The 11973-nt window shown below is 32.0% G+C and overlaps 1 protein-coding gene across 3 annotated transcripts; it reads left to right on the forward strand.

Annotated features, from left to right (window-relative positions):
- Positions 1–4636: 4636 nt before the first annotated feature.
- LOC121259870 (proline--tRNA ligase, cytoplasmic-like) lies at positions 4637–11658 on the forward strand. 3 transcript variants are annotated; one of them, XM_041161671.1, is made up of 14 exons: positions 4708–4845; positions 5413–5451; positions 5755–5806; positions 5993–6078; positions 6918–7010; positions 7259–7375; positions 7846–8033; positions 8342–8408; positions 9224–9346; positions 9463–9615; positions 9901–10185; positions 10325–10543; positions 10992–11085; positions 11418–11658. In XM_041161671.1, exons 3-14 carry the CDS (start codon positions 5761–5763, stop codon positions 11480–11482), a joined length of 1536 nt encoding a protein of 511 aa, XP_041017605.1. In that variant the 5' UTR covers positions 4708–4845; positions 5413–5451; positions 5755–5760; the 3' UTR covers positions 11483–11658. The 3 variants fall into 3 exon arrangements, with proteins under 3 accessions (XP_041017603.1, XP_041017605.1, XP_041017604.1); XM_041161669.1 differs by lacking the exon at positions 5413–5451 and having other exon boundaries at positions 4637–4845; positions 5718–5806; XM_041161670.1 differs by lacking the exon at positions 5413–5451.
- The last annotated feature ends 315 nt before the right edge of the window (positions 11659–11973 follow it).

The following is an 11973-nucleotide window of genomic DNA, read 5'->3' on the forward strand; positions in this document are numbered from 1 at the left end:
TAGTATAGAATCTAAAATTTTTTTTTTCTCAACAAATCTAAAAAATTATTAGATGATTATTAGGTTTTATATTTTCATTCACATTACTTAAAATCTAAATATAATAAATAAATTCTTGATATATATCTTAAAGACTAACTCTGATACATGCGTATGAATAAAAAATTCTTTAAAACTTAAGATGATCTGAGAATTTTATTCATAGTAATGAAATAATTTGAATTAAGATATTTTAGTAAATTTTAAAAAATAAGAGAGAAAAAATTGAATAAAAATATTATAAAATTAAAATATTATTTTATTTTGAAATTAGAAAAAATTTAAAAATTTGAAATTAAAATATATTTTGTGTTTTGTGTTTAAGAAATGAAAAATTTTAACATCCCACTTTCCAAATGTGACCTTAGAAACTCATTAAGAAATTCAAAATGCTTAAACACAAAACCAAAGTGAGCCAAAGAATAAACCTAAAAAATGAAAAAAAGCCTCTAAAATAAATAGAAACAGAATAAATTAGAACTTAAAATAGGAAAATAAACTTTAAACTTGTTTTTGTGGTTTAAAAATATTAAACTAATAGAAAGATCATTACAGTTTTACAATATATTATATATAAATAATGATACCGTTATACCTCCTTTGAATCTTTATTTATTTTGTTATAAATTTTATAAAATAAATTAACATGACTTAATATAATGCATTAAATTATAAAAACAATTATGTTATAAAATATAATAAAAATTTTAATTTTTTCATATTTTTAAATAATAATAATATTCTAACAATATTTTATTTAATTTTTAATTTTTACTAAAAACCATTCCATTTAATCTTACTATCCAGACTGTACCTAAATATTGTGTCGGTGACTACATTATTACAATTCTCTATGCCTCCTAGGTGTGCAATCTTACTTCTCTCTATTTTTTAAATCTTTGAAAGAACTTTTATTATACGTATTATCAAAACCAAAACAACTAAGAGGATGGTTAGAGAATTAGATTATATAAAAATTTTGTGAATAATAGTAACATGGTTAGTAAATAATATTGAGATGGTTTGAATTAAGTATTTATTGAGTTTCGAGAAATGAGAAAAAAATTGAATAAAAATTATTATAAAGTTAAAATATTTTTATGATAATTTTTTATTTAAAAAGGTTGAATTATTTTTTTTATTTTTTATTTAAAATTTTAGGAAAGTTATAATGATTACTTTGAAAGTGTTTATATTTAAAATGATGTTTGAGAAGTAAATAAAATGAAATGAGATGAAAATTATTTCTAAACATCCCTTTGATTATCTTCAGGATTATTGGATTTTTTTATTTGATCCATAAAATTAGCTTACAATGTCGTGGTTTTCATGTTTCAAGCTTAGTAAAATATTTGTCCAATACGATCCTAATAATTGTCTACATGAATGTCTGATAGAGGTGTAAATTTAAACCAGATAATCAGAAAATCGGTCCCCACTAGAACGGTTGGTCTGATTTTAAACGGGTCTAGTCTGGGACCTGTTCTTGTGACTGGAAAACTGACCAAACTTGATCCGATTCTGGTTCTGCAGTTTTCGGGATCGGACCGAACTGAACATGCCCGGCCCGATTGGAGAAAAAAAAATATAAAAATTAATATTATATATATAAGTTTTATACAAAATTAATATTATACAAAATATTTTTTATATATAAGTTTTATATATAATATATAATTATATATGAAATTTTTATATATAATATATATTTTAAAATTTTTATAAATAATAATTAATATAATTATTAATCACTAATTATATATCATATATGAAATAATTTCATATTATAATTTAAAAATTATAACATAAAATGTTAATTTTAAATATAAACATTTGTAATTTGTTTAATCATATGTTATTAATATAATTATATATGAGATAATGTTATTATAATTTATAAAATAAAATTTTAATTTTAAAGATGAAAATTTAATTGATCATATGCTTTAAACATAAATTATATATTTAAACTATTAATAACATTTTATTTATAGCTATACTAATATATAACTAATACTAATATATTATATATAGCTAAATAATCTCTATACTAAATAATCACATATAAAATAATGATATCGTAATACTGATACTAAATTATTATAGTAATACTATCACTATAATGCTATCAATAATATAGTTATAATAAATTAAACTCACTATAACAATTAACAAATACTAATATATAGTTATTCTAATCACTATAACTAACAGTCTAATACTAATATTTATAATAATACTAGAGTCTAATACTATATTACTATTAGTAATATACTTTAAATCTATGTATAAATTAGTATATAAATCACTATACTAAATAATCACATATAAAATAATGATATAGTAATATTAATACTAAATTACTATAATAATATTATAACTATAATAAATTACTATATTAATACTATCACTATAATACTATCAATGATATAGTTATAATAAATTAAACTAACTAATATAGATTATAGTTATACTTATACTAATATAGTCATACTAAATCACTGTAATTAATACTAATATATATACTAATAGTTTAATATAGACTATAGTTATCCTTGTACTAATATAGTTATACTAAATCACTAAAATTAATACTAATAAATAGTTATACTAATAGTCTAATAATATTATTATTATATAGTCTAATATATTATATAGCTATAATTAATATTAATATTTATTCTAATACTAATAGTCTAATATAGACTATAATTATACTTATACAAAATTCCTAATATAGTTATGGAGTTAAAATATAAGAGTTTAGTCTAATTAGACTATTAGTAATAATTTTTATATTATTACTAAATGGCGCCGTTGCACCTCCGGTCTCCCAAACCCTAAAACCCGCCCCTCTCTTCCTCACTCTCTCACTCTGCCTCGCACCCTCTCTGCATCTTTGCCCTCTCACGCAGCCACGGCCCATGCCGTTGCACTATGCACATCTCGTTGTCACCCCTTCAGAAACACAGACCCGCTCTCTCGCCGTTGCACCTCCCCTCACGGCCTCACCTCTCAAGCCGTTCTCGTCGCACACATAGCCCCTCTTTCAACGACGTGCTGCCCTCTCTGTCTCTCACCGTCTCATTCTCACTGTCTCACGCAACCCTCCCATCTCTCACGCAGCCAGCAGCCCCTCTCTCACGTCTCTCTGTCTTTGACGGTAATTTTTATTAGAACAATCTCGAATATGTATATCATTTTTAATTTCAATTGGTTTAATTGTTGTGGGAACTTTTTTGTTTCAAATGTTTATTGGTTAAATTGGAACTTTAGACATCTTTGAGAATTTTCGTCTAGGTGTTGCTCGTTGGACTTAATTCCTATACAATTTTGTACATCTTTCTTTGAGATCATGATTGTTTAGACATATACTCCCAGTTATTAAAAGAAAGCAGAATAGAGAATCTATTTTACTTTGGGTTGTCAATTTCAAATACAACAAAGAATCTATTTTATTACTAATACTTCCAAGTTGAGTAGGACTCTTAGGTCTGCAATGATATGGTTGGATTGCGAACTTCCTAAATTTTTTTTTTTCTAAGGATCACGTTAACCTAAAGCTCTGTTTGTTATATTTGATTAAGCATTTGAGTTGAATGGAAGCTTTCAAGTGGCTTTGCTCCATTGCCTTCAGTCTTATATCTCTTGTATGACTTCTAAAGATGAAATCTCCCATTTCTATTAAGTCAAAAATGAAAAATAAAACATATACTGAATTGTAAAAAAAACCTACCTACCAGTTGGATGCCCTTTTGAAAGATTTATTTGCTCTCATACATAGATAGATTAAAGATATTAAAAAAAAAAAAAAAAAAGTTAAAATCATATTCTTGAGGATCTTTATTTGTCTAACGTAAATAGTGAAGACTATTATTATTCATTTCTTAAATCATTTTTTATAAATTTACTAAACATATCAGTTTTTCAAACGGTTTATGCAGGGGGAAGAGCAGACTTCTACCTCTTAAGATATGATGCATTCCCAAGCAGACTTTTACCTCTTAAGATATGATGCATTCCCAAGCATTGTATTGAGCTCTCATCCATAAACAGTACTGTTCCCCAAGAGCACTTGATTTCATATATTGTGATGAATCTGATCTGTAATCATATTCTAGTTAGGTATCCTTTTGATTCAGTTTCAGATTCCATGCATTTGTTTTTAGCTATTGGTCTCTCTCTCACACATATATTTGTTCTAAGTTCTAGATTGCTAGCTACTTTTGATGCTTCTCTCTCTCACAAATATCATGCATTTACTAAATTAAAATCTGAAAATTGGACAGAACCGATAAAACTAGACGTACCGGTTTATGAGTGTAACCGGTGCATAATCAGTTTTTAAAAATGCAAAACCAGTATATACCGGTCCGGACCTGTTACACCCATACCGGTACGGTATCGATTTTTCAAATCTCAAAATCGGTATATACCAATTCATTTTTAAAATATATTCAAAATCAAACTGAACCAGATCAGTTACACTTCTGAATATAATATAATTTTCTTTAAAATTAAACAATTTTTGAACCTTGTGATTCATAACCGGTTCAACGCAAACCCATATTCCAAACAATGATAACTCGTTACGACAATGTAACCCGACCCGATGTCAGTTACTACTAGAATTGGATTTGACTCGAATAAATTAGCTGCTACTGCTGCCGTTCACACTGCGTCAACAGCAAGCTCATTCGCTAGGGTTCATCGTGTCCGCGCCTCGTCCTACTCCTTCTTTCGTCGTGGAGAGAAAGATCCAAAGAAAGAACAAGTCCCTCGAAACCTCTTGGAGAAAAAGAGGAGGTCGAAGTCTACCCCTCGAACCCTTTGGATTGCTGATTTTTTTGGATGATTGTTTCTACTGCATAAGAGCATTGTTAGCTTTATCTTTCTGTAAATAGATTAGATTTATAGAAATGGTTAAGGTTTTGCGCTTCTTGATTGGGCCATTGTGTAGAATCTAATGCATTTCCGGTTTTAAATTTCTCTCTCTTTTTTTCTTCTTTTTTAAAAAATAAAAAATAAAAAATTCAGCACTTAGTTTTTGGTTTTTCATACAATAAACTATGATGAATTTTCGTATATATCAAGGGATATTTTGAGAATGAATTGAATTCTCGCTGCCAAAAGTTGTGCGTATACATTTTATATTCAGTTGTTATTTACTCACAACAGACGGTATGAAAGCCATTGAGCTAGTCAACCAAAACCATGGAGCTTGGAGATTCCCAGCATGTCTTGTCTCAATAACTGTTAAAATCAAAATGTTTTGCACATTTCGTTCAAAATTAAAAGGAATTTTGTTTCTTGATTAGATGAAGGTACGAGGAAACCCCTTCCTTATATACTCTACTTCTCTTCACATGCTAGGACCTCTATGGTGCAGTGAAGTCTTAATCTTGATCCACGGTATTACTCATAAAACTACGTTATATGTATTGATTTACTCACCATTGTAGAATGACCTTAATTTACTGACCATTTTAGAACGGCTTACTTTAATGAACATTTTAGGATGATTTTACTGACCATTTTAGAACGACCCGCTGATGCACATATCTGCTAGTGTCGTGGTGTTTTGAAATTTTGAGCATGGTACTTGGGGACTTTTTTAGTGATGCTTATAAGTATCATATGCATCACATTTTGATTTGGTTTCAAAACCTTTGCTCCAGATATTTTAGCTTGATTATCATTGGGTATTTTGCTCAGGAGGACATGGCTGGTGGTGACACGAAAAAGTCTAATGCTAAAGCCAGCGGTGGTGAGTGTTTTTCCCCATTGTATGGTGCTAGTTTTCCTGATGCCATTTATGTTGTAGTGGGCTAGTTTTGCCTGATCCTGTGTATGCACATGCTTCCTTATGTGCATTCACATATACTTCGGACCGTTTTAAGAAGTCATCCTCTGTTTGTTTTGAGTGTCTGATGCTGCTTAATTGATTTTACAGGGGGGAAGAAGAAGGAGGTGAAGAAGGAGACTGGTTTGGGAATAACCAATCGGAAGGATGATAATTTTGGGGAGTGGTATTCTGAGGTTCTAACATACAATTCCATTATCTCATTTCAATATATATCATAATACTGTAATATTAAGTTGTCTCCCTTTACATGTTTGATGATGATTCTCTAGTCAAAGTATAAATTAGTAGGGGAATGATCTCATCATGATTACTTATAGAAAATCATATCATCATGATTGAATCCTTTCTCTTTAGGATATATTTCACAATGATTTAGGTCTTGTTTGGATAGTCACATGAGATGAGATGATCTGTGAATGATAGTGAAATGGTTTGTGGATAGTAATGAAATGGTTTGAGCTAAGATGTTTTATGGGGTTTTGGGAAAGGAGAGAAAAAAAGTTGAATAAAAATATTATAAAGTTAAAATATTGTTAGAATATAATTTGTTAATATTATTTTTGTTTTGAGATTTGAAAAAGTTGTATTGTTTTTTGTGTTTTATTTGGAAGTTTGGGAAAGTTGTAATGATTAGATGAAAAAGTTGAAGATATGAACTTGAAAAGTGTTTGTGTTTGTGGTGTTTGGATGTTGAGATGAGATGAGATGATCTTGCAATCCAAATAGGGCCTTAGTGATTTGAGACTGAAAGGGAGATGGGATAATATAGGCAGTTGTCAGAGGATAGGTCTCTTAGCATTTAATTGTGTGAAGAAACTGATATGTATCCTGTATTATCACCACACAGAATTACAATTCGTCATGAAATTCTTATGAAAAACTGCCAGGTTTTAATACATGTAGTTCAGGGAACAGACTTGAGTATACATATCCAGAAAAAGGCAACAAACTTTAGTGAAATATTTGATGTTCAGGCCTTTATTATCAGTTAATCCTATATTGGCTCATGTAGGTGGTTGTCAATGCTGAATTGATCGAGTACTATGATATCTCAGGCTGTTATATACTGAGGCCATGGGCGATGTCAATCTGGGAGATCATGCAAGTGAGTTTGAAGTGCTATTTAAATTCTTTGTTATTGTTCATTCGACATAGATGACACTTCACATCCTTTGTTGAAATTTCTGTAAATGGTAGTTTTGATGATATAAACCTGAAGCACCCCCCTGGTTATTTCCATCTGTTTGCGGGCCGTGGTTTTCTTTTTTCTTTCCTTTTTTTTTTTTTTTTTTGCTGTACTTTTTCAGATTTAATGTTTGATATGATTAATTTCACATTAATCTATATGTGCAGACATTCTTTGATGCTGAAATAAAGAAAATGAACATCCAGAACTGCTACTTCCCTCTTTTTGTTTCTCCTGGCATGTTGCAGAAGGAGAAGGATCATGTTGAGGGTTTTGCTCCTGAGGTGAAATTTGAAATATTTTTCTTTCACAATATTTTATTGTGGTATTTATCTTCACTCATTTTATTCTGGCGATAACATTTGGAACTTATTTTGTGCTCCAATTAACACACCGATGCTAGAGTAAATCAGAAACTGAAATGCTCTTTAAAATTTTTCCTTTTAAAAGTGTACTTTTCCTGATCTTGGAGACATTACTGCTAATCTAGAGTGCAGCACAACTTGGTTCATTGTTTGTTTCTTTTTGTGGGATTAGTTATTACTATATGGGTTCTACATTGGTGCAGAGTTCATATATATGTACTTTTTTGTTAAACTGGGGAAGGGGGGGCTTAAACTATTTTATGTCGATGGTTCTTCGTTGATGGAAGTATTTTATTCCCTGATAATTTTTGAAATCCGATTGTTTTCATGAGAATTCAATTTATTAAAAGAGAAGGTTGCCAACCACATTGGATCTTGGGCTTGCTTAGGTCGCGTGGGTGACAAAATCTGGGGAGTCTGATTTGGAAGTGCCTATAGCCATTCGCCCAACCAGTGAGACAGTCATGTATCCCTATTATGCCAAGTGGATTAGGGGACACCGTGACTTGCCATTGAAACTTAATCAATGGTGTAATGTTGTGCGATGGGAATTCAGCAATCCCACACCATTTATCAGGTAGTTGATTTCTGTTTTTTTTTTTTCTTTTTTACTTGTATTGGAAATTTGGAATTCATTCAACCATGTTGCTGGCATGCATTGGTTCCTGAAATGGAGATGGGATGACATGTTTTTTGTATGGGTAAAAATAGAATCAGATACAAGGAAATCATTAGGATTCTTTTTTTTTCACATCATCCCATCACTGCTGTTAAGTTTTTATCAGCTGAATAACCTTCTTTGAAGTTGGATGACTGTTTGAAGAGGACCTATTGATTTATCTAGAATCAATTATAGTAATAGGTTGCATGTGTTTCTGGTTGTAGGAGTCGCGAGTTTCTTTGGCAGGAAGGGCATACTGCTTTTGCAACAAAAGCAGAGGCAGATGCAGAGGTATGAAACTCCGCTCTTTGGATTGTGATGTATCCCCAAAATTTTATCCCGAGTCTTTCTATTGAAATTAATGGAAAAGCAAGAGACTGGTTGGTAGCTTTTTTTCCTCGTAATTGTTGATATGCACTTTCATCCCAAGTTATAAGCTGCAGTATCTTATCTTCTCATTGATGCTAGAAGTGGCACTCGCCCTCCTGTATAATTAGGAGTTTCTCAATTATTTTTCTTCATCTAATATCTTCTGTTGCATTGTGCACCGCATGATGTTCTTGTATTCAACTATCCTACATTTGTGGTCTTTTGTTTACTTCACACTTTTGCAGTTGATTATGAACTAATTATTGCAGTTGTCTTCACAATCATGTCAAATTGTTTGCTACCACTACGAACCAAATTCTGTATTTCAGAAATTCAATAGATAAGAAGCTCCAGATAATAAAACTATTAATATATAAGCATTTCAGGATATGAAATCTTTGCTTATTCTGCATAATGAAAACAAATGAAGAACAAAAAGATTACAGTAGCGCTTGTTTTAAGAAAAAGTTGAACTTATTTGTGTCTTCATACTACCATCAGATGTTATAATTGCAACAAGCGTGTGACACCCTTCTGATTCATTATCACCAAAAAATATATATTTTTTAAAAAGGCTAGCATGTCTGTGCTATATGTTTTCACACTCCTGTCAGCCAATTTTTTTTCTCCTTTCCCCCCTATGAAAAGGCGATCCTTATCTTTCATTTTTACATTAGGACAGGGGCGTGGTACCATAGTTTACAAATATCATCGGTTTAGTATCTCTCCTATTTCAGGTGCTAGATGTTTTGGAGCTTTATAGACGAATATATGAAGAATTCTTGGCTATTCCTGTTGTGAAGGGAAAGAAGAGTGAATTGGAGAAATTTGCTGGCGGACTATACACCACTAGTGTTGAGGTTTATGATAACTAAATGTGCACGTTTAATTGATCCTTTGTCTTATTTGACAGAGATTGAACACTTGGTGCTGAAACTTGTTTTTTTTCAAATATGTCCTGTGTACTGTATGTCAGGCATTTATTCCAAACAATGGACGTGGTATACAAGGTGCAACTTCACATTGTTTGGGTCAAAATTTTGCAAAAATGTTTGAGATAAACTTTGAAGATGAAAAGGGAGAGAAGGGTATGGTCTGGCAGAACTCATGGGCCTATAGCACTCGAACGGTAATCTTTTGACATTTATTAACTATTTGTGTTGAACAGTTATAATTAATCAGCCCGTATATTTCCTTGGCAGTAGAAAAGGAAATTAAAAAAAAGGAACATGCCTGGTTTCCAGTTACTTTTTGACTTTTATGGTTTTTTTTTGGGGGTGTTGGTGGTTAATAGATGGGGGTTGGAATGGTGTATTTGCACATTAGCATGTATTTTTGCAGACATCTGCCATTCTGTTGATACAGATTGATCCCTTTTTTCCCTTCGTTTAAAAATATTACTGGTTATGTTCAGATTGGTGTGATGGTAATGGTTCATGGGGATGATAAAGGCTTGGTGCTGCCACCTAAAGTAGCATCGGTCCAGGTTATTGTAATTCCTGTGCCATATAAAGATGCTGATACTAAGGGAATTTTTGATGCCTGTTCTGCCACGGTGGATGCCTTGTCTGAGGCAGGTATTCGTGCTAAGGCAGACTTTAGAGATAACTATTCTCCTGGTTGGAAGTACTCCAATTGGGAAATGAAAGGCGTTCCTCTAAGAATTGAAATTGGGCCAAAAGACTTGGCTAATAATCAGGTCAGCTAACCTATCTTTATTTTTCTACTTTGTTACTTGCTTCCGGGTTTATTCCGTATCTCACTGGCAGCACCTACTGTCTTATGTTTTTTATTCAACAGTTGAATAACCAGAGAATGAACCTTGAATTTATTCACAGGTACGTGCTGTTCGCCGTGACAATTCATCAAAAATAGATATCCCTAGGGCCAGCTTGGTTGAGCAGGTGAAAGAAATGCTAGATAAAATTCAACATAGTCTGTTTGATGTTGCAAAACAAAAGCGAGAGGCGTGCCTTCAGACTGTGAACACTTGGGATGAATTTGTGGAAGCACTTGGCCAAAGGAAATTGATCTTAGCTCCTTGGTGTGATGAGGAGGTATAATATTGAATTCCCCAAGTTATGCACTTGCCTATATAGTTTTATTTGCCACTTGGTATCACAAGATTTTCCGTTGATTGTAGGGAGCCATTAATCCATGGCTTTCTTCAAATTTAAAGCAGTGAAATTGTTACAATGCTATGGTCATTAAAAAAAAGCAAGATTTTCCATTGATTTTTTGCATTTTAAATAATGTATAAGTTCAAAATCTTCAATGGGTATTTACCCTCATGTAAATACTTGAATGTATTTCTTTTAGCTTTTGCTTTCATATTGCTCACTGTGCAAATTTTTATCGTAAGTTACGTTTTTTCATGCATAGAGGGAATGTTCTCTCAAGAGGCCGCAAACAGTACTTGAACCTCCTCTTTCCTTTTCTCTTTTCCTTTTTGTGCTTTTTATAAATTTCTTTGAACATGGTTTATTTGTTGTGCTATTCTTGAAGGAGGTGGAAAAAGATGTGAAAGCAAGGACAAAAGGCGAGATGGGAGCAGCTAAGAGCCTTTGTTCCCCATTTGACCAGCCAGAGCTCCCAGAAGGTACCCACCCCTATATGTTTCATGTCAGGGTTGCATGTTCATTCAATGGTATGGTATTTAAAATGAACCAAGCAGAATTTGACGCTGCCAGAGGTTAACTAAGTGTAGATTTTTCATAATTTTTTTTATACTGGCTATTCCCTGTGAATGTTCTCGCTTATGGCAGTGACAGTGTAGGATGACGCAACATCTTGCCATTGAACGAACAAATTCCCTGGAGACATCTATGTGCACCGAATGATTTATCTGATTCATGATATGATTTCGTTTTGGATTGCATGTCTTATGGAATATTGCTTTTAAGGTCTTTTATGTTGGGTTATTTTTCACAGGTACTAAATGCTTTGCTTCGGGAAAGCCTGCGAAAAAGTGGACCTACTGGGGCCGGAGTTACTAGATTATTGGGTTTTGTCTCGATTCTCTTCTTTTTGATGTTTCTCAATCTATAGACATGCCAAGGAGTGAAGGAACCAAAAAGGGACATTAATTTCCATAGACATACAAGGATACACCGTACATGGTTTTTATTATTAATACTTGTTAATCAATTTGTTGTGTGGTTCCTGCTTGAAATAGGCATTTTGTTGATCTCTTAATTATATGTTTCTATGTGGAGGTTTGATCTTGTGCAGTTATCTGTTCTCGTTTTTTTGGTTATAAATCTCGGGGCGTTATCTAGCCTTGGGTGCGAATCCCCAAATAATTTCAGTTCTTCCCACAATTTCTTTTATCTTGTGATTATGTATCTGCAAGGAAGACCCTACAAGGAAGACCAGATGAACTTGGTTCTCCATTTGCTTGAAACTTGTTATGCGTAGGATTACATGGGTAGATACATCTTGATCTTACGATATATCCATTTTTCTTGAACGGAGAGTATATTTTCTT

Source organism: Juglans microcarpa x Juglans regia, chromosome 4D, assembly GCF_004785595.1.
Source record: "Juglans microcarpa x Juglans regia isolate MS1-56 chromosome 4D, Jm3101_v1.0, whole genome shotgun sequence".
In the NCBI taxonomy this organism is placed as follows: Eukaryota; Viridiplantae; Streptophyta; class Magnoliopsida; order Fagales; family Juglandaceae; genus Juglans; species Juglans microcarpa x Juglans regia.